The sequence below is a fragment of the Myxine glutinosa genome, chromosome 4 (assembly GCF_964187855.1).
Source record: "Myxine glutinosa chromosome 4, kmMyxGlut1.1, whole genome shotgun sequence".
In the NCBI taxonomy this organism is placed as follows: Eukaryota; Metazoa; Chordata; class Myxini; order Myxiniformes; family Myxinidae; genus Myxine; species Myxine glutinosa.
Window position 1 is genome coordinate 82,283,517 of NC_136264.1, and position 27,887 is coordinate 82,311,403.

Below are 27,887 nucleotides of genomic sequence, written 5' to 3' on the forward strand. Positions count from 1 at the left end.
AATTAAGTAATTTACATTTATTTCACCATTAATTGATTAATGAAAGAAAAAAAAATACTGTTTTTGCCAAAGTCACGTGCTCACTATTGTGCCGAAATTTCAGCTTCCGATCTCAAAGGATAGCTGAGATATCTCCCAAACAAACACGAAAACTAGAACGGCACTCAGTAGACAGCGTACCTTCGCCTGGTTGGCAATATCACTCAATGGTGAAGAATCACCTTAACATTTCTACGAGATGGATCCAGATCCGGCTCTTCACCAAAATCTTCCTTGTGTTACGTGCTCCTCCCCGACCCCCTGGTCACGGTGTACCTCTGAGCCCTGAGAGCAGTCACGGCAGAAAAAAGTGTTATTCTGTGTGTCAAAGATCAATGGAGAAGCCACCCCAATTGTTACTCACAAACAAATATTGTATTAAGATCACACAAGAATAACAGTACAACAACAATAGTATTCAAAAGTACAATCAATATGTCCTATGATGGTACCATCAGTTTTGTAATATATAACTCACTGTGCTCCAAGTGAGTGAAACAAGAACATTCCCCAATGTCTCTTATTCCCGGCTTCAAGACGAAGTTGATTCGCTCCAGCGATCGCCAGAACGATGTCCAATCGAGACCAGAATCCCGTGCGGATGGCAAGTACAGTCACACCACCGAAGCTGTACAATGGCGCCCTCAAGGCGACTGGGAAATCCAAAGGCGCCCAACAGGCGACTGAGAGATCACACCCTCGGGTATGGACGAATTAACCTTCAAAAAGCCACGTCACACACATGCCCCAGATCGACGTCTGAATGCGGTGAAACTGGTCGAAAAGAGACGAAACCGTGAGTGAAGCACAAGTCCTGCGCGAGTCAAAATGGCCGACGACTCACTCTTGAGACGTAACTGCCTGGCGATAATTCTCCTCGGAATCCACCGCCAAAAACCTGACACGCAGGTTGATCGGTCACAGCGATGACAACTCTGTCGCAGGAATCCCTTTGCCGGAAACCAGAAAGTTCGCTCGTGACTCTTGCTCGCCAACGTTCGCTCCAGACCAAGAAGCAGCTATGCTTCTTGTCCGATTCCACTTGCTCCGCCCTCTTTTTTCTTCTTCCTCTTCGTCGTCCGGTTCCCGATCCGGTTTCCTGTTTCTTTTAACATTAACTTTTTTACCTTTTGAAAACAGTTCATGAACAATAAACCTTTTGAAAACTATAATAGTACATGGAATCAGAAATATTTACAGTGGATGAAAACCACCACAACGGAAGTGAGGAATCCGTAACACTTGCCACACACACAACCTGTCCAACAAGTTTCGTCCAAATCCATCCATCACTTTTTGAGATATCCTGCTGTGTATCGTTTTTGACCCAATCTGCCAATGGTGAAGAATCACTTTAAAAATTCTAGTAGCCGGATCCGAATCCGGATCTTCACAAAAATGTAATCATTTCGTCCGTGTCACATACGCTACATCTCTGCCAAATTTAGTCCGAATCCGTCCACAACATTTTGAGATATTTTGTTCACAAACTGACAGACAGGGATGAAAACATAACCTCCATCCACCTTTGGTGGCGGAGGTAACAATCAAGTACAAATACATTCAAACCACACCAGATCATCTATCTATCTTCTTCTTCTTCTTCTTCCTCTTCTTCTTCTTCTTCTTCTATCTATCTATATATATAAAAGAAAGTTTTTGTTTGTTTGTTTGTTTGATTGTTTGTTTGTTTGTTTGTTTGTCTGCACGCGCTAATCTCTTGAGCGGTGAAAGATAGGAGGAAACCTCTAATACAAAAAATGTCTGGACGGGCCCTGGGAAGGTTATAGGCTAGGTGGTGAGACCGGTCGAGGCCCACCTCAGCCAGGCTGGGCCCATTTCGCAATTAAAAGCTGAGCTGAATTATAGTAGTCAATCTTCTACGGCCGTGAGTTAAAGCTGAATTATAGTAGTAAATTCATTCAAAAAGAACCAAAAATGTCGGGACGGGCACCGGGAAGGTTATAGGCTAGGTGGCGAGGCCGGTCGAGGCCGCTTTGGCCGAGCTGGGCCCTTTTCGCAATTAAAAGCTGAGCTGAATTACAGTCGTCAATCTTCTACGGCCACGAGTAAAAGCTGAATTATAGTAGTAAATTCATTCAAAAAGAACCCGGGCAACACCGGGTGCGTTCGGCTAGTATATATATAAAAGAAAGTTTTTGTTTGTTTGTTTGTTTGTTTGTCTGCACGCGCTAATCTCCTGAACGGTGAAAGATAGGAGGTAACCTCTGAAACAAAAAATGTCGGGACGGGCCCTGGGAAGGTTATAGGCTGGGTGGCGAGGCCGGTCGAGGCCGTCTCGGCCTACAGAAGATTAAATTCATTCAAAAAGAACCCGGGCAACGCCGGGTGCATTCAGCTAGTCTACTATATAAGAGAGCCGTTGGTCTGTGTGTCTGTGTCGCCATTTTTCTCAAAGATGGCTGAACGGATCTTCGTCAAACTTTCAGAGGTTCATCAGTGAGTACCTGGGAGTGTTTTAGGCAAAAAAAAAATAGAAAAAAAAAGATCGGTTTTTTGGAGTAAAAAAAAAAAAATCGCTCGGTAGTGCCTAAGCCTTTTTGATTAATGACAGTTATATACAAGTACACATTCGCATAAATACATACAAAACAATTACCAGACATTTGAACACAAGGAATAAAACAATTCTGGAAGCAGTCGAAGTTGGGCGTAAGGCTTATTCCTTCTTCCTGACGTCATCATACTTGACTCAGAAACGTGATCAATGTCACATTCAGCAGCATATATTCAACAAAAAGGTAAAATGATGATTTGACATTTGTGATGGATTACGATTTGGATGTAATTGCTTTTCCATTATATTTGCCCTCATTTAAAATATGTTAATGTTTCTTTTTCGCTTGAGCAACGCCGGGTACTCCAGCTATATATACTTAGAAACTTTACTCGGCGTACAAATACAAATACAACTTTGTCTGGGGGTAACATACGCTATGTGGCAACAATAAAAAAAAATCGGCCAACAACATGGTCAGCTTTTTTCGGGGGTTGGGGGGACCGGGAGAGGGGCGTAAATTCTCGATGTAAATGTGTACCGTCTAGCGCCACTTGGTGATGGTGGCAGAGGGTATTACAATTTCCTTTTTTTACCTGGGCAATACTGAAGTTAAATCACTCTTTGCACAGGTAAATTTTTCCTCCTTCCCTTCCACGCTCCCCCAAAACGGAGGAGCCTGTCAAAGCCCCCCACCCCCCAAAATATGTATATGTAGTATATCTTTCCCCTCCCTCTCCCTCCCTATCCTCAACATTTGTTAATGAAGCTTTGTATATGCAATCAACAATGGGAGGGGGCTGCATGAAATATTTAACGATTTTTTGGATTTCAATGCCAATTGATGCCCCCAAGTAATTAAATTCAAAAATTAATTATTAATCAATAAATTGATTAATCAATTAAAATTGAAAAAACATCGTTTTTGTCAAAGCAGGTGCTCACTATTGTGCCCAAATTCCAGCTTCCTAGCTCAAAGGATGGCTGAGATATCGCTCGGACAAACAAACAAGAAAGAAAACAAGTACAGATACTTTCAAAGTACACCGCCCCCGTGCCAAATAAATAAATAACATATCCTCTAGCGCACGACATTGCCGGGGCACCTTAGGTGCTCAGCGATGCTGCCGTGCAGCACATAGAGATGGTATTGGGAGTGAGAGATGTACAATAATTGATTGATTAATTAATTGTGTAATTAAAGTAAATCAACAATAATCATAAAATAATTAATTTCTTAATCAACTGGTGCTCAACTGGTAATCAACTTAATCAACCAATGGAATACTGCTCTCCCCTCTGGGCTGGTGCTCCTGCCTCACACCTAGCTCGTCTTCACGCTGTTGAAACCAAAGCGTTCAGAATCATTTGAATCTCCCGCGATGAAGCTAACTCCAAGGGCCTCTCACTCACTCACCGCAGGCAGGTTGGTGGTCTTTCCGTCTTCTACCGACTCCTCTCTGGCCTTGCCCCCCCCCAGCTCTCTCTGGGCTCTGTCCCGCAAATATTCCTATAGGTCGCACAAGATCTGCCTGCAACCCTCTTATGGTTAAACTGCCAAAATCAAGACTCTCTGCTCACCTTCACTCCTTCATTCCTCTTTTCTCCCGCCTCTGGAACAAACTCCCTCACTCTCTTCAATCCCACTCCACCCTCCAGGTCTTTAAAACAGCTGTTCACCACCATCTCTTATCTTTCCCCATCCAAAACCTTGATCTTTTCTATCCCCACTAATTTCACCCCAATTCCACTATTTTGAAATACCAACTTCTGTCCTGGAAGTCCTTGGTGTCCTTGTGTTTTATACTTCTCCCACCCCCCCCCCCCTTCCCACGCCTCCTCCCCCCAAGCCCTCTCCCTCCCACACATCTCCCTGCTCTTAAATGTTGTGTGCTCTCAAGTGTTTGTGTGCTTTCCCTTCTCTTGTCTTCCGCTCCCTCTTTTTATATATTTTGTTTGTCTGGTTGATTTGTTTGTGAAGTAAATGTTAGCTCTTTCACGAGCCTCGATTCAGTATACAAAACTGGCTCATAGCATACCAAAACCACTTTCATTTCAGCTGAAGCTGTAACTTTTTGAAAAATAATTAAACATTTAATTAATCGGGAAAAAATTAAAGACTTCATCGATTATTGATCAATCAACAAATCCAAAATGTCCTTTATAGCGAAATCACTTGGTCACTGTCATTTCCAAATATTTGCTTCACAGCTCAAACGATGCCTGAGGTATTGCCCAGATGACAAAGAAACCAAATGTGATTAATAATGAAAATAAAGAAATAGTAATCGCAAAATCAAATTAATTTCTTAATCAATTGGCTAATAGCATACCAAAACCACCAGCGTTTCATCTGAAGCTGTAACTTTTTGAAAAATAATTAAATAATTAATTAATTGAGAAATTTAATAAGTAATCGATTAATTGATTAATCAATAAATAATTAATCGATTAGTTTATTAATCAATAAATTTAAAATACCCTTTATAGCCAAATCACTTGGTCACTGTCAAGTCCAAAATTTCAGCTTCCTAGCTCAAAAGGTGCTTGAGATATTGCCCAGATGAGAAAGAAAATAAACAAGGAATTAATAAATTGATAATAATTAAGGAATTAATCAATTAATTAATTAATCAAAAAATAAAAAATAGTGTTTTTGCCAAAGCACATGCTCACTATTGTGCCCAAATTTCAGCATCCTAGCTCAAAGGATGGCTGAGATATCATCCAGACAAACAAACAAACAAACAAGAAAATGAAAAATCACTCATAGAGCGACACTTGGCAAAAGAGAACAAATTAGAAGGTCATAGAATAAGTAGAAGTAGAATGAATGATGTCAGGAGAGCATCTTTTTAACCCCAAAAATAATTGGTGGTTGAATTCAGCAACCTGATATGCAAATAATCTTCAAATTTTAAGTTAATTGGATGAAAATTGAGGATTTTAGGAATTTGAAAAAAGTGGTTGACCTTAGGCCTATGTGGACCTTTTGGCCGATGTTGATCTCAAAAATAGTTGGTGGTTGGTTTCAATAAGCTGATATGCAAATCCTAATCAGATTTTAAGGCAATCGGATGAAAATTTAGGATTTTAGGAATTTGAAAAAAGTGGTTGACGTTTTTTTTTGGTTTTTTTTGTACACGAGATCGAGGCTCGTGTAAGAGCGAACATTAATCACACAAAAAACGGACACATAAAACATATAATAAAGGGAGCGAGAGACAAGATGGGGAGAGAGAGGGAAGCACACAAGTACAACAGTAGAGCCCAGGGACACCGGGACAACTGTGGGAAGGAGAGGGCTTGGGGGGAGGAGGCTTGGGAAGGGGCAGGGGAGGCATGGGAAGGGGAGGGGGGAGGGAGGAGGCATGGGAAGGGGGGGGGGGGAGTGGGTGGGTGAGGTATAAAACACATTGACACTGCTAGGACTTCCAGGAAAGAAGTCAGAATTTCAAGAAAGTGGTTCTGCGGTGAATTAACGGGGGTAGAAAAGATCAAGGTTTGGGATGGAGGAAGATAAGATATGGTGGTGAATAGCTGTTTTAAAGACCTGGAGGGAGGAGTGGGATTGAAGAGAGTGAGGGAGTTTGTTCCAGAGGTAAAGGTAAAGAGGAATGAAGGAGTGAAGGTGAGCAGAGAGTCTTGATTTTGGCAATTTCACCATAAGAGGGTTGCTGGCAGATCTTGTGCGACCTGTAGGAATATTTGGGGGACAGAGCACAGACAGAGCTGGGGGAGCAAGGCCCGGGGAGGAGTCGGTAGAAGACAGAAAGACCACCGACCTGCCTGCGGTGAGTGAGTGAGAGGCCCTCCGAGTTAGCTTCATCACGGGAGATTCCAATGATTCTGAAAGCTTTGGTTTCAACAGCGTGAGGCCGAACTAGGTGTGAGGCAGGAGCACCAGCCCAGAGGGGAGTGCAGTATTCCATTGAGCTGCGGATGAAAGCCTTCTATGTGGCGAGGAGCTCAGGTGTGCCAAGGAAGGACTTCACATGACGGAGGATGCCCAGTCATCTGGCTTTGTAGGCCAGCTTGGAAATGTGGTTTTCCCAGGAAAGATCACGGCAGATCGTGAGACCCAAGAGCTTGAGTGACAGAACTTCTTGAAGAGGATTGTTGAGAAAGTAGATTGGAGGGTTGTCCAGTCAGTCTTTTTGGAGAGACATTGTGAGAGTGTGAGATTTGTCCAGATTGAAAGACATGTTCCACTTGTTTGACCAGTCTGTGATTTTGTCCAGGTCTGCAAAGAGTGAGGAGACTGCAGACCGCCGATCTGAGGGATGAGGAATAGAGCGGCAGAGAGTGGAGTCATCAGAAAATAGATAGAGAGGATTTTCCAGAGAGTCGGAGAGATTGTGGCGGACACGAAAGCCCACTGGCGTGGTGACATCATTCCGTGCACCAAGTGGGCGGCGGCCACGCCCGAGGGGTAGGCGTGGCCTCAGGATATACACCGGGCACGCAGCGCGGAGCGCGCCAGTGCTACAGTGACCTCTAGGAATAAAGAACATTAAACTTACCGCGTTGTCCTCTTCCTCCTTGGTAGCAGGTCACGTGCGTAGCACCGCGCACTTCATTGGTGACCTCCGACATTCGAGTCAGCCGTCGCTGACCACCCGAAACCGCCACAACAATAGCTGCCAACGCGGTCTCCATCAAGCTCCCCGAATTCTGGGAGTCACAAGCCGAAGTTTGGTTCCTGCAGGCAGAAGCCCAGTTCCGACTTCGAGGCATCACGGTGGACGAGACCATGTACTGCCACGTGGTCGCTGCCCTCGGGCCCGGCACGGCCACCCGCGTTGTATCGGTCCTAAGGGATCCACCTGCCGACGGCAAGTACGAGGCGGTCAAGCGTCTCCTCCTCGCCACGTTCGGCCTTACGGTGGACGCATGGGCCGATCGCCTCTTGGACCTCCCCGAGATCGGGGACACGCGACTGTTGGTCCGTATGGACCATATGCTGGCGCTCATGGGCGACGAAACCCCGAACGCTATATTCCGGGCGTTATTTCGACTCCAGCTGCCAGCACGAGTCCGCCTCGCTTTGGCTGGTTCCGCGACGCCAGCTGGTTCCGCGTTAATGGAACCCCATGCGCTCGCTGCCGAGGCCAACAAATACTACGCGGCTTTGGACATGCAGGCGAGTCTTGGCGCGGTTGCTGCTCCCGAGGCTCCCAAGGCTCCCGAGGCTTTTCCCCGATGCACCGCACATCGTGTCCGCCGCCACGCCCCGCCCACCCCCACCGCCGCCGCCGCGAAGAAAACCGCGGCCTCCAACGCCGCAGCTGCCCGCCTGGTGTTTCTTCCACGCCAAGTTCGGCCACGAGGCTCGGCAGTGTCGCCCACCGTGCTCATTCGGCAGGTCGGGAAACGGGCGAGCCGGCGCTCGGTGGCAACGGTAAGCGTCGGCAATTCAAACAGCCTTCTGTACATAACGGACACCTTGTCCGGGCGCCGTTACCTGTGCAACACGGGGGCGCAGGTGAGTGTCGTTCCTACCGGTACGTCCGACAAGCACACCGCAGGCCGAGGTCCCGCGCTGCTTGCGGCCAATGGTATGTCTATACACACGTAAGGAAAACGCTGTCTCTCCCTGCGGTTCGGAGGGCAGGTTTTCCGTTGGTCGTTCGTTACGGCCGACGTGCCCATGGCACTGCTCGGCGCGGACTTCTTATGTGCTAATGGATTACTGGTCGATGTAAAGCGCAGAAGGCTTGTCCAGGCTGAGACGTTCAGCTCGCTCGCGTGTGCGCTGCCCGCCTCGTTGAGCAGCTCACAGAGCGGCTCATCGAGCGGCTCGCCGAGCGGCTTGCTGAGCGGTTCCATTCCGGCCAGGTTCATCTGTACGCTTCCGGCAGCGGACGAATTCGCCCGCCTCCTCGCGGGTTTCCCGGCCCTCACGCGGCCCACCTTCTCGGCGGGGACCGTCAAGCACGAGGTGGAACATCACATCCCCACCACCGGGCCACCGTTCTACACCCGGGCGCGCCGCCTCGAGCCGACGAAGCTCACGGTAGCGAAAGCAGAATTCGCCATGCTGGAGCGGCTCGGCATCGTGTGGCGCTCCGAGAGCGCGTGGGCGTCCCCACTCCACATCGTGCCCAAGCCCGGCGGGGGATGGCGACCGTGCGGGGACTACCGGCGCCTCAACGACGCCACCACCCCCGACCGCTACCCCGTCCCCCACATTCAGGACTTTTCCGCCCGCATGGCGAATATGTCCTTCTTTTCAAAGGTGGACCTCGTACGCGGCTACCATCAGGTCCCTGTCAGGCCGGAGGACATCCCGAAGACGGCTGTCATCACGCCATTCGGGCTTTTCGAATTTCTTCGGATGCCCTTCGGTTTGAAAAATGCAGCTCAGGCGTTCCAGCGCCTCATGGACAGCGTCTTGCGTGACTTGGATTTTTTGTACGTATACCTGGACGACATCGTCGTCGCCAGCGCGTCCCGCGAAGAGCACCTTCACCATATCCGCACGCTCTTCGAACGTCTGGGCCAGCACGGCCTGATCGTGAACCCCGCCAAGTGCCGGTTCGGTGTCGCTGAAATCGACTTTTTGGGGCACCGCGCCACCAGGCATGGGGCCGTCCCCCTACCGGCCAAGGTGGAGGCGGTGAAGGGGTATCCGCGCCCCCGCACGATCAAGGGGCTCCAGCAGTTCCTGGGCATGGTAAACTTTTACCATCGGTTCCTGCCCTGCATCGCCCAGCTCCTGCGCCCCTTACACGAGGCCCTTCGAGGGAAGCCGGGCAAAGGTGACGTTACCTGGACCGAGCAGATGGACGCGGCGTTCTCGGGCGCGAAGCTCGCCTTGGCCAACGCCACCATGCTCGTGCACCCGGCGCCCGATGCACCGATCGCCCTCACCTCCGACGCCTCGGACTACGCGGTGGGCGCGGTGCACGAGCAATGGGTGCGTGCTGCCTGGCAACCGCTGGTGTTCTTCAGCCGGCAGCTTTGCCCGCCCGAACGCCGTTACAGTACCTTCGACCGCGAGTTGCTTGGGCTTCACCTGGCGGTCAGGCCCTTCCGCTATCTGCTCGATGGCCGTGCATTCACGGCCTTCGTTGACCACAAGCCGCTGGTTTTCGCGATGGGCAAGGTCGCCGAGCCGTGGTCGGCCCGGCAACAGCGTCACCTCGCGGCCGTGTCCGAGTACACGACGGACATCCGACACGTCACGGGAAAGGACAACCCGGTGGCCGACTGCCTTTCCCGGGCCGTCGCCCACGCAGTCCACATTGGCATCGACTATGCCCGGATGGCGGCGGACCAGGCCGCTGACCCCGGGGTCCAGGCCTTGCGGACCGCCGTCACGGGCCTCCGCATCACCGAGGTGCCCTTAGATGGCGCGGGCACGGCCCTCGTTTGCGACGTCTCCCTCGGGCGGCCTCGCCCCATCGTGCCCGCAGGCTGGCAGCGCCAGGTTTTTACACCATCCACGGCCTGTCCCACCCGGGCACGAAGGCCTCCCAGAGGTTGGTCGCCGACAAGTTTGTCTGGCATGGCCTCCGGAAAGCCGTCCGCGGCTGGACCAGGACGTGCCTCGCGTGCCAGCGCGCGAAGGTGCACCGGCATACCCAGGCCCCATTGGCCCCGTTTACGGTGCCGGCACGTAGATTCGACCACGTGCACGTGGACCTGGTGGGACATCTTCCCCCCTCGCGGGGTTTCACCCATGTCCTTACCATGGTGGACCGCACCACCCGGTGGCCGGAGGCCATGCCTTTGGCGGCGACGACGGCGGCAGACGTCGCGCAGGCGTTCATCGCCACCTGGGTCGCCCGGTCCGGCGCCCCCTCGGACATCTCGTCTGACCGCGGCCCCCAGTTCACCTCGGAGCTCTGGGCCGCGGTCGCGCGGGGGCTCGGGGTCCAGCTGCACCGAACCACGGCCTACCACCCCCAGGCCAACAGCCTGTGTGAGCGGTTCCACCGCTCGTTGAAGGCCGCGCTCCAGGCCATCCTCCGCGACGGCGGCTGGGTCGACAGGCTCCCCTGGGTCCTGCTGGGCCTCCGGACGGCGCCCAAGGACGACCTGCGCGCAGCCGCGGCGGAGTTGGTCTTCGAACAACCGCTGCGGGTGCCGGGCGAGTTCCTTCCTGACCCCACGGCACCTTGGTCGACCCCATGACCATCGACCACAGGAGCGTTCTGCGCTGCAGGAGACCGCCCGGAGGTTCGCCCCGGTGCCGACGGCGCACCACGGGCACCCTCCTAAACACGTCGCCCCAGAGCTTCGCACCGCGGAGTACGTCTTCGTCTGGCACGACGCCCACCGGACACCACTACGGCCCCCGTACGACGGGCCTTTCCCCGTGCTGGAGACCGGGGTGAAACATTTCACCCTGGACATCGGCGGCACTCCTGACCGGGTCTCCATAGACCGCCTCAAGCCGGCCCACCTCGATGTGGACCACCCACCGCCGGTGGCTCGGCCCCCGCGTCGGGGCCGCCCCCCTGCGGGCGGACCCCCGGCACCGCCCAGCACCGCAGGCATGCTGCCCCCCGGTCCGGCACCCATCCCGGGTACAGCCGGGGGCATCCCACCTGGCATCCCTGCACCCCGGACGCCGCCGGTCACCAGAGGGCGCTTCGGCCGGGTCATCCGTTTGCCCCGCAAACTGGCCCTCCAGTTGCGCGGGAATTCTGGGGGGGCGCGTGTGGCGGACACGAAAGCCCACTGGCGTGGTGACATCATTCCGCGCACCAAGTAGGCGGCCGCCACGCCCGAGGGGTAGGCGTGGCCTCAGGATATACACCGGGCGCGGAGCCCGGAGCGCGCCAGTGCTACAGTGACCTCTAGGAATAAAGAACATTAAACTTACCGCGTTGTCCGCTTCCTCCTTGGTAGCAAGTCGCGCGCGTAGCACCGCGCACTTCAAGATCATTAATGAAGACCAGAGAAAGCACAGGTCTCAGAACACTGCCTTTTGGAACTCTAGCCTTTTTTCCTCCAGACCTTTGGCTTATGATGACCTTTTGACCTGTTGACCTCAAAAATATATAAGATTTTGTCGGACCACGAACTCTACCATTTGGTGAAGTTTCGTGGAGATCGGTTTAAAATTGTGTCCTGTAGGCAAGTATAAGTGAGCACACAAACAAACACACACTACAAACAATCAAACACACACACACACACAAACATATACACAAACGGGAGTGATCAACATACTTGTCCAAAAAAATATTTTTTTGCCAAGTAACATGAAAGAAAACAAGAAACAATCGGAGTGAAAACTGAGTACTCCCTTTCGGCGCCGCGTCATCGCCGGGCCCCCTTCGCCCGGGGATGACGTCACGCATGCAGCACCTGGATATGGAATAGGAAAGGAGCGGTGCACAATGTACTTACTGTACTGGTAATGGGTAACAATATTTGGCCTTGTTCGACCACACTGTAATGTTTTATGCTGTAAAACGGCAAGTTATTAATTTTGAAGTTTTCATCACATTGACATAGGTATGGTACATGACTACATGTACATACATACTACAGTATCTGCATATAGCCATATTAGCTCCATTATATGAAGATTTGCATCCAGTCTATTGCTGGCGTTTCTAATACCACATTGTACAAGGAACAATCAGTTAAAAACGATTAAACAGATTGAGAGCAATAATCTGTTTTTTCTGATTTTTTCACAAAAGGCCAATCTCATCTCGTCACGTCGCTGTCTCGGTCGCTAGGGGGCGTTCTGAGGCACGTCGTCTTTTTGAGTGTTATTGCGAATATTTGTGAGGGAGGATGGTTACCTCCTCGTCCTTTTGTTTTATATCGCCGTTATTTTTACTAATCACACCGTACAATGATGATATAAAATTCTGTGCATAATTTAAATATACAATTTGGCCCGATAAAGGAAATAGCACGACTTTTAATTTAATTGTACTGTACGCGTTTACGTGCCTACGTATGCGTGACGTAGCCCGACGGCTCACCGTGACCATATAAGGAGCGCCAGGAAATTAACAGTCATTTCATTCATCACCAATCAGTGCAAGATGGAAGACCAGGGCAGTCGCCTGCAGGCTCTGCGAGACACCGCCAACCGGCTACGCATCGGATCCATTGTTGCAACGTGTGCCTCCAATTCTGGGTTGTGATATCATGATGTTTCGTTCCTCGTTGTTCGGTTTAATCGACTTTGTCGTACCACGTGGGGACTTTCCTCTTGACTGCTCTGGCGCCTCTTGACTCGTGTTTCGTGGTGTCTTTCTATCGATGGCAGTTTGTGTGCATTTAACTTGTTGTTTTTCTGGGATACCTTATAAAGAGTTAATGGGGCAGTAAATGTAACTGCAGGTAGTTCTGGTATTTATTTTATTATTTATTTGTGCACAGTCTATGAATTGTGCATCTCGAAGTTCTAAAGTTGGAACTTATTTCATATTTGTGGGAGATGGAATGAATGAGTTTTTCTTCGTTCCTTCCGCATTAATTTTTTTCTTGACTGTTTGAAACGAACGCTTGTGGTTGGCCATCATGAGTGTACCTGTCCACTGGTACAAGTGACTTGCAAACTTTTTTTTCGTGTTATAAAACTCTCGATTTGGGGTTGTGCCTCGGGTTGTTCAAACGAATTGCCAAGGTCTCCTTTTGGAGGTCAGTGCAGTTGTGCACTCGCACCTGAGCTAACCTGCCTGGGTTCGAATCCCGACCCAGCTATAAGCTCGTCCAGGTGTTTCGCAGAGGAGGATCGTCCATTGGATGGATGAGCAGGGTTTCCTGTATGTTAACTTTGGGGTGATGTGTTTGGTGGTGAGAAGTTGTCACCAACACTACCCAAATTCATGCTACTTCATCCCTGCCCAGCTGGTTCCTGGAAGCCTTGGGGCATGTTACCTGGCTAACTCAACAAAGTGGGGAAATGTGGGTCAATGAAGTGTTATCAGTTGCAAGGGAGTTATTGTGATGTGTTATCTGTAGTGAAAAGTTTGTGCCAATTTTCAGCTCTGCAAGCTGATGAATACTTTGGCTTTTATTGATACTTATCTACTGTAGAATTTGTACCTCTTTTCCCTTTGTGCATTCACCTAACCCCTTGTTATCCCGTTGAGTAGACTTTGGGGATCTTTTTTTTTTTTTTTTTCCCCCCCCCCCCCCCCCCCCCCAAGGCTGAAATATTTAACAATTGAAGTTCTATGATCTTCCACTGATTTGCCGGTAGGCGTTTTGCAAGTCCTCCTTTCCCATTCCTGCTAAGTAGTTTTCTGTTGCTGTTTGTAGTCATCCAACATCATGCTGCAGTGCTGCAGAGATCATGGCTGTTCTCTTCTTCGATGTGATGAAGTACAAAGCCGACGACCCTGGAAACCCGAACAATGACAGATTTGTGTTGTCGAAGGTACTCTGCTTGTGACTTGCCCATGTATGTCTATTGCTTGATGTCAAATGTGCAGTTTAAACCGGTATACTTTTAAACCTTTCGGAGCAATGCGATGTTAAACTAGAACAGCAATCTTTCATGAGAACATGTACAACTGGCTACCACTTGGTGGTGGTTATGGCCTACATTATCACTTCCTGGAGAAAGACAGACCCAAATTCAGACCCCCCCCCCCCCCCCCCCAGTGTGATTAAATTAGTTATCCCAATGTTCACCCTATGATTTGCATTAATTTTTGCAGTCTTGGTGTGATCTACTTTATCCAAGTTGTTTCCTGGTGTTGACGTTGTCCTTTCACTCGTTCAGCTTCTGTATGATATCTTTTTTTTTTTTTTTTTTTTTTTTATATCACTTCTGGGTTTCCCTAAACCCAAACATTTTAAGTTTTTAATTTGTATTAACCAGCACAAAGTACATCCATGACGGTATGGTAATCCTCTATAGTCTATACCATGCCAGGTTTAAATTTATTGTTGGCTGGTTTGCTATTCCTGTATTACGGTATTTTAACTTGCTCATTTTTGGATGCATACACGAGGCAAATTGCATGTTTAAGCTTCACCTGGCACGTTGTGCAATGTGGGAATTACTGGACGGGTTACATTGATGTGCCGTAACACTTTTGCCTTTCCACAAATTATTTTTCTCTATTTTCTGCTTTCACTAGTGTTTTGTAACCTCCAAGTTTGATTTTCATTTGCTCTATGAATATCAATAAGCCTTTGTTTTGAAGGTTAAAATATGACGTTTTACCAATCTGAAACGAGCCTCATGATTTGGCTAAACCGAGTCCTGCTGCCTGTTTTGCATAATACGAACAGATGGGTTTCCTGTCGTGTGAAACCCGAGCGTTGGCATGCCTTGCCACGGCTTAGGGAATGATTCATGTCTGTTGGCACTACAAACCTGCTAATCTCTTGGTATGCTTTTAAATGTTGCATCGTGGCTTTGATTTTGCTCTATTTTGACAGGATTATCCAAGCTCGATGCTGCGACAAATCTCACTAAATTTCTGGTCTCACAATGTTGGTCAAAATTAGGAAAATTGAGAAAAAAATTTCCACAACGTAGTTCTAGCTTGGCCCTGAAGCTAATTATTTTTGAATATATATATATATACACACCCCACCACACATATATATATATATATACATATATATATATATATATATATATATATATATATATATATATAATTTTATTACACTCACCAGAGGGTATTGCATTTGAGTGTCTTCACGGAATAAATGATTTTTCTCTGCAACCTTTGGTCCAATTGACAGGATATTTTCATCATAGGTGCACTTCCTGTAATTTTTTTTTAATGATAATTATGATGTCATACGTCATGTAGTAGGGCACCATCTTTGAAAAACCAGAGAACTTTGCACCTCTATCTCTGAAAGTTCTGCATAGAAAAAATTTAGACATTGCTCATTTTAAAGCACTCTATGGGGAATAACGTGTTGTCATGGGTTCCTCCATTATGACATTTGACGAGTACAAAACTTCATCCGATCAAGATGAAATTTCTTGTCTTTGGATAAATTGGTGGGGGGGAAAAAAAAAATGCCATCCATCACTGGTTACGCCGCTATTTGTTTTTACACAAGCCTTAAAACCACTAAACACGTCCTGGCGAAGGTCTGTGATGTGATTCTTTATTTTATGATCTATATATGCAAAACTGTGCATCCCAAAACTTCTCAGTTTTAGGGCTATAACCTGTGGAACGTTTTGGGGTCCCAATGGATGTTGTGAGGTACATGGGTTTCATAAGTTCCTCAATAAAATTATGATTTTGAAATTAACTTTATATGGAACTACCCCAAATCGAAGTGAACGGATGACGAGCTGGTTTGATATCTCAATAAAATTGTGATTTAACAGTATTTTGTTATAGTATCAGTTTATGATTGGCATGAAAGTATAGATGAGTTTACATATGAATGAGGAAATGATGAGGGTTTTTACTTGGTGACATTCGTGGCTTCACCATTGACTGGGTATAGAACCATTCTTTTTTTTGTGCCAATCCTTCACGAACCAGCTGTCCATGTCTGCCGTTCAACTGAATGTGGCATTTATTGGTTCATTTGCCACGTTTTGTTTTTGGCTTCCCACCCATGCTTGAGCATGGGTACCTCATGTATATTGTAAAGCCCATGGTATTTGAAAGGTTAAGGAAAAGTTTTGCTTATCATTTGAAACTTGTAACTGGTGAAATTTTGAGTAAGAACCAGGCTGAACTTCCTCAAGTCTCCTTCCTCAGTTGTAGTAGCATCGAGTCGGTTGTCATGCTTCCACTTCCTCGCCACAAATGGCATCACTGCAGACTGTTTAACATGAAGCAATGTCAACTTGTGCATCCAACCCAGCTTGCTGTTTCCATCTTGTACCTACCATCGACTTGACTTGAGAGTTGTCTTTGGCTAGATTTGGCTGCTGTGCCTTGGCAACGGTCCCAGATGTTGATCCTGTTCTCCCCACCCCACCAGATACTATAATTTAAGTGATTTCTTCACCATTGAGATATGGGGCCATAAACTATATATAACACATTTCAAAAAGTTGTGGATGGATTTATGACAACTTGGTCTGAGTTGTTTTGGTGGTGAGGACAAGCTTATTGGATGAGTTACGAATGCAGATCCAGCCTATCGGTGGGATACAAAACGTAAACTGGTCAGCTGGTGGAGGTATGCACTCCAGTGCCGTTTGCTTACTCAGTTCAACTTTGCTAATGTCTATCGTTTTCTTTACAAAATTGATTGAATAATGTTGTTGCAGAACTCGTACGGTTTGCTATTGTGAATATTTAGAACTAAAATTATGAACTCGTAACATTTGCTATACTCCACCTGTCCCAGGGGCACGCAGCTCCAATCCTTTATGCTGCCTGGGCTGAGGCTGGATATATCAAGGAGGCTGATCTGAAGACTCTGAGAAAAATCGATTCTGACCTGGAAGGACATCCAACACCTGTGAGTACAAGTTCGAGCATTTTAGTTTAGCAATTGCATTGTAGTCTTCAAACTGCTCCATTTCACAGGTTTAGATGTTGCATAGTTCTTTTTCTTTAACTTTTTTTAAATTTTTTATTTTGCCATTTCTCCCATAATTGAGGATGAATGATGCATGGAAATGTTTGAAATAAACGTAATACTCATGTGAATGTTTTGCAGAAATTATCGTTTGTGGATGTGGCTACAGGTTCCCTTGGGCAGGGCCTAGGAGCTTCTTGTGGCATGGCGTACACAGGGAAGAACTTTGATAAAGCAAGGTTAGCAATGATAAATGGTACAGTGCAAATTGCTATTTTAATTTTTATAAACTCTATTGATCAAATTATTATTTTTTTCATTCATTATTTTTGCACCTAAAAGCAAATTCTGAAGTCTTGTTTGCTGATCCTCAGCTATCGTGTTTACTGCCTGATTGGTGATGGTGAAACCTCCGAAGGCTCTGTCTGGGAGGCTATGGCATTCGCGTCCCATTACCACCTCGACAATCTTGTTGCCATCTTCGATGTGAACCGGCTTGGGCAGAGCGAGCCTGCACCACTCTGCCACAGGACAGACATTTATCGGGCCCGCTGCGAAAGCTTTGGGTATCTTGTTTACTTGTTTTGTGGACTTTGCAACACGTTTTAACATTTTATGTGAATTCCAGTTGACGAAAGTTTGCATGTGCTCATCGATATTGATTGTCCATGTTTATTTTATTTTTTGTACCATTTTGCTTTAACTGGTTGACATGGTTGATTGGACTTGGGTTAACTTGTGCAGATAGTACAATTGATTCATGGCCCGAACTATAATTTGCAGGTTTTTGTTTATTTTTGAAGAACTCTAATGGTTAATATTGCTATTTTGTGCAAATTGCTATTTTGTTACAAATCAGCCTGGTGTTGGCTTAGCAGTTAGGGTGCCGTCTTGGGATCCTCGGATCCTGGGTTAGAATCCCGGTCGATCGCTGAATTAACGCCAGGGGGTTGACTCAGCCTGTCATCCTTCCGCGGTCAGCAAATTGAGTACCAGCTGGCTGGGATGAATGATCCCGATAGGTACACCGTATCCCTGCGCATCATAAGAGGTGACCAAGGGTTGGCGTCAGGAAGGGCACCCGGCCATAAAAACATTGCCTCAAACAGGGAACCATGATTGTCATGGTGCCCGCAAGGCTAACCCCTGCTCTAGCGGGGAAAAATGGCTTTAAAACGATCATTCATTCAACTGTAATGGTTAATCATACAAAGGTAAAAAAATTTGCTCTGCTTGTCCAGAATTCATTTTTGGTAAACTTTTGTATACCGACCCTTTCATGCTGAGCAAAAGCATTGGAATTTTGGTGCAGTATACAGATGGTGTACTGGTCCGAGGTTTATCTTGCTGTTTGCTTGGACACCTTTGTACAGCTTGTGACCAGTGGATGGGGTTTGGTAAATCGTGGTGCAGATTTGATTTGTTAATCCAACTTTTGCTCGTTTTTTGGCTTTGCTTGGGGACAACTTGACAGAAGTAATCAATGGTGGATATGCATGAACTTGTAGTGCATAAGCTTGCTTTTCTTCCCAAAGGGAAATAGGGAAGCCTATGCCCCCCACAGATTGTATTTAAACTTTAATGCCAACAGCCTTTGGAAGGTTGAGATAGACAGGATTTGATCAAGTTTGCAAGTTGAGTGAAATTTGTTTTAATTTGCATTGTTGTGAAGGGTTTCTTTTTTTCTTTTTTTTTCCCCAACATTAAAAAAGTAAAAAATAAAAGTTGTGCATGAGTTATGACTAAACTTGGTAGACAAGTTGGTTGGTTGACGAGAACAAGCTGATTAGATGTTGGTCCAGATCCAGCCGATCAGTGGGACACAAAACAAAAACTGTTCAGCCTGGCAGGAGTATGCTCTATCGAGTGCCGTTCTAGTTTTCATGATTACTCATTTATGCCACTCAGATGTTTAGTCCAAAAAAATCTAAATGAGCTGGTCAACTTTTTTTTTCAATCTGAACAAATGTCGTTCTGTAAAGACTGTCTGGACTCTCATCCATTTCCTCAATGCTCATGAAGTTCAATCGCTCAACTTTTGGGTTTTACTATTGGTCATCTTTCTTGGGAAAACCACATCAAAGTTTGCCTCCAAGGGCAGTTGCCAACTAGGCATCTTTCACGTGCAAAATCCTTCCTTTGCACGCTTCAACATTTATCCACCTACATGGTCTTTATCTGCAGCTTGATTGAAAACTGCTCCCCTCCGTGGGGCCCCCACCTGACCTTTGCTTGATGCCATGGAAACCAAGGGTTTTCAAATATTGGAATCTCCTACAATGAAGCTGACTCTGCCTATCACTTTTGCATGGCCAACAGGTTGGTCTGCCTTCCACCACCTCCTCTGGTCTTGTAACATCTACCATTTCCATTCTGTCCCCAAGCTTTCTGCCAGTAGCACTGCACAAATGTTTTGTAATAAACACAAAATTGTACTGCATTTCAATGCATATGTTTCACCCAGAATGCTTTGACCAAACTTAGTGTCGCTTCTCATTTTGTGGTTGGCAAGATCAGCATTGATTGACTTTTTAGTATTCTGAATAAGTCCATAGCAAACTTTAACTGCCCTTGTCTGCACTTGTACCAGAACCATGTCAGTTTTTGTTCCAAGGTGATCTGTTTGAGGTCAATGACTATTTTTTCCTGTGTACTCCATACACAGGTGGAACACCCATGTGGTTGATGGTCATAATGTAGAAGAACTATGCAAAGCCTTTTCTAAAGTTGGCCAGGTTGAGGGTAAACCCACAGCCATAATCGCCAAGACTTTCAAAGGCAAAGGAATTCCAGGTAGGTTGAATTACTCCAGATTCCTTTTGTTCCGAATGCTGAATTGCTTGGACTGCTCTTTAAAACTTGTTTATTTTGCTTTGCTCTCCTTGATGTATCTTCCACTTGACTATCTTTTGAGCTCCCTTTACTGGCTTGTTTGTACATTGTGTTCCTTTTCCCTGCTGTACATTTTGATGACTTTTGTCCCCAATTTCTATTGAACGAGTGAACATCTAGCTATTCTGGCTTGCCTATTTTATTATTATTATTTTTGTTTTTGTTAAGCACTAAATTTAGCATGTTCAAGATTTAATGACTGTTATGCCCCATAAATTCCTTAACTTGACTTTTGTAAAATCTTGCTTCCAAAATTGTGAAACTTAATGCAAACTGCCAGGTTAAGTGTAGTTTCTGGCATGAGCAGTTACTTCTGCCATTGTGCATATTTTCTCCCAAAGTTGGCAGACCGTTGTGTTTATTGGGGTGCAGCTTGCTTCATTTGTGACTGGTAAATTATGGAGTTTGCAAAGTGGTTTCCAAAAGCTTTTGTATAAATCAGGAACACCAGCTATCTGGAAAGAACCCCTGGATGAGATGTCCTTGCCAAATCGTGTTGTACTTCCGTGTCGGGTTCAGTTTGATGTTCTGGAGATGGTCTTTCGGACTTGCTTTTGCTTGAGGTTCTGACCATTAAGTTGGTAGAACAATATCTAAGGTTGTGATCAATACTGAACCCAATTGGTAGTTTGATCTGATATTGCTTTGATCTGTTCAAGTCCCTTGCTGATTCGGGAAAAGTCAACTTGTCGGTTTTGTCAATTGTGGTAAATTAGAAAGCCACTTGCCAGGTGAAGGTAGTAAATGTGCCATCTGCACAATGACGAGCACAAGCTGCCATTGGGAGTAGTTGCTGAGGTGTTGCAGGTATACGGAATGGAAAGCAGGTTTTGTAACTTGAGCAGAAATATGTATTCCACCGTGATTTTGAACAAAGGAACTGGAGCATGTTCCAGGATTTTTTTCCCCTCCACCCCCTTTGGACTAGTTTCCGTTTATTTTTTTTTTTTTTTTTTTTTTTTTTTTTTTTTTTTTTTTTTTAATACCAGTTTCACCCTCCTTAACCAGTTCCCACTAATTTGGAAGCAAAGTCTGGTGTTCTTGCTCTTAAGATTTATATTTGTTTTAGGCCTTGAGGATGTTTCCACTTGTAAGATTAACTTCAACTTGTCATGGAATTTCAGTGAAAAGAAAAGCAAACATTCAGCTTGGAATTACTGCAGTTAATTTAATGTTTCCCCATTTCTTGGAGAGGAAGAGGGGCAGGGTATGACATTCCCCAGTAATTTGAAGTTTTGTTCAAAATGTGTCACATTAACTGCTTTTGAAAAATTGCATTGGGCAATTTATTTAATTCCCATGCTTTACTCAAGTATTGTATTTTTCTCCATTAAGTTTCTCTTTATACAATAAATTTTTGTTCTCGTCATATCAATTTTTTTTTTTTTGAAGTTCTTTGCAAATTTGCATCTGGTGTTGCTTTTCAAGCTTAACTGGAGGGGTGAGCTGACTGAATTGATGGAGCCAGTGCTCTCTCCATCCTAACAAAGGAATATTTATTTGAATTACCAATTGTGTGGAGGGTCTTTATCACATACGGAATATTTAATTGTATGCCATTCAAAATTTATTTTAATTTTCAATGTGAATGTATGCTTTGAACATTTTAGATGGGACCCACTAAACTTGCATAACAATTTTGATCTTCTGTAATGTGAAATAGGAATGGAAGATCTAGAAAACTGGCATGGAAAGCCTGTCCCCAAAGATCGTGTGGAGGAAGTTAAGAAATTGATCCAGAGCAGAATCCAGGGAGTGAGCCGACTCTCTCCGAAGCCGCCCACCGATGATTCACTAAAGCGTGACACTGTATGCACAAGTCTCCCTGAACCTCCTGCCTACAAGGTTGGAGACAAGGTAACTTGAACTGAGCTGCAATATCTATCTATAATTCCAGTTATGTGTGTGTGTGTATGTGTGTGTCGTTTGTCTGTGACCGCTGTTTCTCGACAACCACGGGTCCGATATACTTGAAACTTGCCAGGTATATTGCTGGGGACCCGAGGATGTGCCTTTTCAAGGTTTCATATTAATCGGAGAAGTAGTTACCGAGCTATGGCGATTTATTTACCAAACTCCGCAAGCCGTTCGCTTTGGACCAAACCATTTCATGTAAATAGAGGGGGGGGGGGATTGTCACCGTACTCGCAAGCCGTTCGCTTTGGCTTTGCGAATGGACCAAACCATTTCATGTAAATAGAGGGGGGGGATATAATTTTAGATATATATATATATAGTACGGGCATGCCCTAGTAATGCAAATTACAACATTTTTAACTGAGCTAATTCCCACTTGTGTGGGAATGTATGTGGGCCCATGGTGATGCATTTTAAATTTGAAGACAAACCTGGCTGAGCAAAATGTAACTTGGTCAGTTGACCAGATAGAACATCCATTACGAGTTTTTTTTTTTTTTTTTTTTTTTTTTTTTTTTTTTTTTTTTTTTTTTGAGGGGGGTGAGGGTGGGAAAGCAAGGAAGAGTTTGAAGTTGAGGCTTGTGGAAGCTTGGAACCCTGGATTGGGGCACAACAGAATAAAAGGAATATAGGAGGAGGGGGGGGGGGGGGTCTATTTAAATTGCTGCAGGATGTGATTGTCAATTTCTGTTGTGCTCACCATTCCGAACACTATTTGCTTTTGATGTGATGTTAGATATTGAAACCTTTGCCATGAGTATTCACTGGTCTCAACACTTTTGCAAGAAATCCTTCATGACCCTGTTTTAAATATTTTTGCTGTAAACTAGCATACTTTAATTTGGTCAACTTTAAGATTCAAAAAAGCTAACATTACCCATATTAAAATTTGTTTGATGTATTGATTAGTTCCCCAATTTTTTTTTTTTTTTTTTTTCCTCCCTCAAATAAAAATTGAGCTGCTGTTCTATGTAGTACTTTGTTTGGAATGTAGTGTTTAATGCTTCTATGTAGTTGAAACGAGTTTTGCTTGTTGAAGCTGAATTTGATGCATTTCCTATTGTGTAATGAAACAAATGACCTAACCTTTGACCTTGTCTTTCCTGCAACATCTGCACCATTAGGTGGCTACACGTAAAGCTTACGGCACTGCCCTTGCAAAACTAGGCAAGGTTAATCCTAAGGTTATTTCACTTGATGGAGATACCAAGAATTCGACATTTTCTGAAACGTTCAAAAAGGCTCATCCTGACCGCTACATCGAGTGCTTCATTGCTGAACAGAACATGGTATATAAATATCTTCCTCTTTATTTATTACATCTGCCACAGAAGGTGAATGGAGGTTGTTTATCTATTTGTCTGTAAACATGATGTCTCAAAGTTGTGGACTGATTCGGACGAAATTTGGCAGTGTGTTTTACGGATGAAATGATTGGGTTTTTGTGAAGATTTGGATCTGACTCATAGAATTTTTTTGTGATTCTTCACCATTGAGAGATGGGTCCAAAAACTATATGTAGCAGGGCAGTTATGGACGGGTTTGGATGAAACCTGGTGGACAGTTGTGTGAGGACCAATCAGATTTTGGGGAAGATCTGAATATGCATTCGGATATGATTTATTTTATTTTATGTGATTGTACACCATTGAGCGTAGTGATTGAGTAAGTGAACAGACGAATATCAGAAACTAACCATTGGGTGTAAACGACGTAACATGACATTTTAAAAAGTTAGACAAGTTATGACTAAACTTGGATGAGTGTTAGGTGCTGAGAACAAGCTGATTAGATTTTGGTTCAGGTCCGAATCCAGATCTGGCCTATCATTGGGATGCAAATCAAACTGTTCACCCTGATGGAGGTATGTGCTCTACCGAGTGCCGTTCTCGTTATTATTATTTTATATATATATTTATTTATTTTGGTCGTTCTTTTACATTGACGTGGAGTATCCTGCTTGCTGTGGTGAAGCCTTTGTAAGTTTCCATTATATACCATTCCAGAAGTAACCTGATGAAACAAAATTGTGAATCAGCATTTAAGTACAAGTTGTCCCTTTGTTTTGAGCAGCATAAAATTCTGTATTTTGGCAGATTGCTTCTTTCAGCAATGGAAGCTGGTTTTTTGTTTCTCTGCTTGGTGGAATATGCAAGATTCCTCTAGTTGGGCAGGCTAAAATCAAAATAATTACCTATGTCACAGCAGGCAAACAAATGTGAATTTCATTGAGCCAGTCACAATGGCAGTATTCATGTGCATCATCCTGCTGAAAGGTGTTGATGATCCAAAATGCTCAATTACTTTCCAAAGTTTTACTGCTTGGAAATGCTCACCAGTCCAAAAAAAAGTTTGGTCATGTATGTTGTATTTTGTACCAGCTAAGTTTGTGTTCCTGTTGTGGATACTCTTTGGCCCAGTTGACCATTTGAGGGGTTTTTGCATTCCATTAGGGTCATAATCGCACTTTTTTGGACATTATGTTCAAAAATTATATATATATATTGTGTGAAATGTATTGTTGGTTTTATTTTTTTTACTAACAATGCCACTTCAACATCAAAGCTTTCTCTTTGGAGAGTCGTTTTTGTTTTGTGTATTTAATTGATCCCCTCTCCTCCATTTCTCTTCCCACTCAGGTTAGTGTTGCCATTGGCTGTGCCTGTCGAGACCGTACCATACCTTTTGCCAGCACATTTGCAGCTTTCTTTTCTCGTGCATATGACCAAGTCCGCATGGGGGCAATATCTCAGAGCAATGTCAACCTTGTGGGATCTCATTGCGGAGTTTCAATTGGTGAGTTCATTTACTACATTCTCATTTGAGCTTGCCTGTTTTTAATTGTTTTTATTTTATAATTCTGTTCATTTGAGCATATGCTTTGTAAAGCTGTGATCCCTGTTTCAAATGCTGTGTTGGAGTCGAGTATATTTCCATAATGTCAGTTGTAGTTTGAGGTACAAACATTACATGTCTGTCTGGTCTGCTGGTCAGTGTATCCTCTGGACTGTCATGCATGTTTAAATGGTTACCAAGGGTAAACTTAAATGTTTGATTCCATCCCAAAGGTGAGGATGGCCCCTCTCAGATGGCTCTTGAAGACCTTGCCATGTTTAGAGCTATTCCTGGTGCTTCAGTTTTCTACCCATCAGATGGTGTTTCTGCAGAGAAAGCTGTTGTGCTTGCAGCACAGACCAAGGTATATTACCAATGTTAGTTTGTATGGCTTTTTTTTTTTCTTTTTTTTTTGGGGGGGTTGGCGGTATTTTACATTTCAGTTTCACAATTTCATCATGCACTTACAAGTTCAGTTTTACCTTGCCAGGGCATCTGCTTCATTCGTACAAGTCGCCCAGATACCCCTGTGATCTATGATGCTGCAGAAAACTTTGAAATTGGGAAGGCCAAGGTAAGATGTCGTTTGTTGCAGGTTGTCCCATGGTTTATCCTTTTCTGTATTTGAAATCTCCCATGTTTTGCACATGGCTGCAACAAATTTATCGAGGGCCAAATATGTCTTTCACAAACTTGAATGCTGGATGGTTCGTTTAGTTGCACATTTCCCAAGTTGTCATTAAGTAACTTTTATTTCTTTATTTTTCTCCACCATTTTTCAAATATTCTTTTATCCAATATATTTAGGAGTGATGGTGTTGGGCTAGCGGCTAGGGTGTCAGCTTAGGATCCTAGGATCCTGGGTTCGAATCCCGGTCGATCGCTGAATTAACGCCAGGGGGGTTGACTCAGCCTGTCATCCTTCCGAGGTCGGCTAATTGAGGACCAGTTCACTGGTAATTCCCTGTTTGTCGTTAAAGGCGGCAAAAAGGGTTGGCGTCAGGAAGGGCATCCGGCCGTAAAACATTGCTTCAAAAAGGGAAACCGAAAAACAACAACAACCACGGTTCCCGAAAAAGGCCAACCCCCGCTTGCGGGGAAAAATGGCCTTTAAAGGTGGTTATTTTTTATTTATTTATTTAGGAGTGATACTTTAAATGTTTGGTGTGCTCTTGCTCTGGCCAAGCTGTCTGATTTTTGACAAGATTATTGAATGTGCAGTTTGAAAGGAGACCCTTGAGGGGGGTGGGGGGGGGGGGGGGGGCAGGAAACCAACAACAAAAAAAACACCTTCGATCCACCTTGAAGCATATGATTGTCATTACTAAAGGTAGCAAGGCCAAAGTACTGAGAATACAAGTTGCATCAGTCTACTTTCATTTCAGTGTGAGAATGGGAACTCCATCTGCTTAATTGCCATGATTGCAGAGCCCAGTAGTTCTATTTACTCTATCTTTGTCGGATTTTTATCGAGCATTTTCAGCTTGTCTTGCTGAGTGGCTGCAAATTTAGAATGCACAATAAACAAATTGTCAATATGAGCACAATTGAAATTCTGAAAGGCAAAAAAAAAAAGTCATGACCTGCAATAACTTGTTTACATGAACCATAATTTTCTAATCTTGCTATGCAGGTTGTACGACACAGCACTGGTGATACAGTTACTGTTATTGGAGCAGGTGTGACTTTGCACGAGGCATTGAAAGCTGCTGATTTACTTGCAGAACAAGGTGCTCTTTTATTTTGTGATTGACCACATTGATCACTTTTTACTAAGCTCAAGCCATTTTCCTTTTCTCCTTTTGCTTTACATTTTTGCTTGTGAAAATCGAAGATTTTTCAAGTATATTATTGGTTGTTTTTGTGTGATATTCTGTCGGTCTCAGTCACCTACAGGTCAATTTTCAACCAATTTCCTAACATTTCACCAAATGGTGGATTTGGTAAAACAAAGCCTATTGTTTTTGGGGTCAAAAGGTCAATAGCAAAACATTAGCCAAAGCTCACCAACTTTGTCAAATTTCGAAAATCCTCGTATTTTTATAAGATTTTAAAATTTTAAGCAGATTTGCATATATGGACACTAAATTCAACCCCCAACTATTCTTGAGGTGTGCATAGGCCAAAAGGTCAACATCGACCAGATTTCTCAAATCTGCAATTTTCATCCGATTGACTTGAAATTTGAAGAAGATTTGCATACCAGGACACTGATTTCAACCACCAATTATTTTTGAAGTCGTCATAGGCCAACAACTTATTTTGGGGATTTTGCAAGTATCATGCTGTGCACGACATTTGTTTGTGCTGTGAAGTAAAAGCTTCATGGTTCTCATTGGTTATGCAAATGGTTTTACCTGGCCAGGTGTGAAGATCAGAGTGCTTGATCCTTTCACTGTGAAGCCAATTGATGTGGAAGCGATTGTTGCAAACGCAAAGGCCACTGGTGGCAGAGTACTTGTTGTTGAAGATCACTACCCTGAAGGTTGGTATTTTGCTTTGCCCTAGCATGTATTACCATGTATCAAATTGGTTTGAGGACAATTGATTGTGAAAGATTATCGGCGGTTATAAATGTGATGGGGACATAGGGGAGAGAGGGTGGCTCCTGCACCATGAAGTGCCTATAATGGAAACTTGGTGGGCTAAACTATTGGGCAATTGTTTTTTCAGGTGGCCTGGGTGAGGCGGTATGTGGAGCTGTGGCAAGTGAACCTGGCATCGTTGTGAAGCGTCTTGCTGTTTCCCGTGTTCCTCGCAGTGGCAAACCAACCGAACTGCTTGAGCGTTTTGGAATAGATGCTAACAGTATTGTATCTGCAGTTTGTTCTGCCTTTGGAAATTAGGTTGCCCGAGTCTTCGATGGTCACAAATTGAAATTATTTTGTAGCGGCCACTAAGATGAAAGTGTGATTGTGCTTCCAATTGATCGTCAGATGTTCCATCCAGTTCATGCTTTGAAATTTTGTCGAAGTATACCATTCCATTTGAGCTGCACTTTGGTTGAATTGTGACCAAAAATAAATTGTTTTGCTTAGACTTTGGTTTATCAAATGAAGATTGCTTCCTGGGTTTTAATTGAATGCTTAGCCAGTTTTTATCCCATGCACGCACATGAAGTGAACGGTGGGGTTAAGTAATTGGATCGTCTGTCTTGTCGGTTTACGATTGAGGAACAAATTCTAATTGAATGTTAAATTTTTAGCACTGGAATGGCACTTGGTAGAGTGCATACCTCCAC

The 27,887-nt window shown here is 44.9% G+C and overlaps 2 protein-coding genes across 3 annotated transcripts in view; one reads left to right on the plus strand and one right to left on the minus strand.

Annotated features, from left to right (window-relative positions):
• Positions 1–27,887, minus strand: part of LOC144891773 (uncharacterized) — a 469,129-nt gene that overhangs the window by 194,331 nt on the left and 246,911 nt on the right. The window lies entirely within an intron of this gene.
• Positions 12,437–27,685, plus strand: LOC137413011 (transketolase-like protein 2). 2 transcript variants are annotated; one of them, XM_068098387.2, is made up of 14 exons: positions 12,437–12,668; positions 13,799–13,916; positions 16,829–16,942; positions 17,144–17,241; positions 17,377–17,568; positions 19,668–19,795; positions 21,558–21,751; positions 22,936–23,100; positions 24,451–24,607; positions 24,880–25,010; positions 25,137–25,220; positions 26,280–26,376; positions 27,012–27,131; positions 27,320–27,685. In XM_068098387.2, exons 1-14 carry the CDS (start codon positions 12,574–12,576, stop codon positions 27,490–27,492), a joined length of 1,866 nt encoding a protein of 621 aa, XP_067954488.2. In that variant the 5' UTR covers positions 12,437–12,573; the 3' UTR covers positions 27,493–27,685. The 2 variants fall into 2 exon arrangements, with proteins under 2 accessions (XP_067954488.2, XP_067954489.2); XM_068098388.2 differs by having other exon boundaries at positions 12,480–12,650.

Bases quoted from the DNA above. Each gene is read 5' to 3' on its own strand.
- LOC137413011 (XM_068098387.2), top strand. From the start codon at position 12,574: ATGGAAGACCAGGGCAGTCGCCTGCAGGCTCTGCGAGACACCGCCAAC. The intron at 16,943-17,143 runs GTGAGTACAAGT...AATGTTTTGCAG, and splicing joins TGGAAGGACATCCAACACCT to AAATTATCGTTTGTGGATGT. The intron at 17,569-19,667 runs GTATCTTGTTTA...CTCCATACACAG, and splicing joins GCCCGCTGCGAAAGCTTTGG to GTGGAACACCCATGTGGTTG.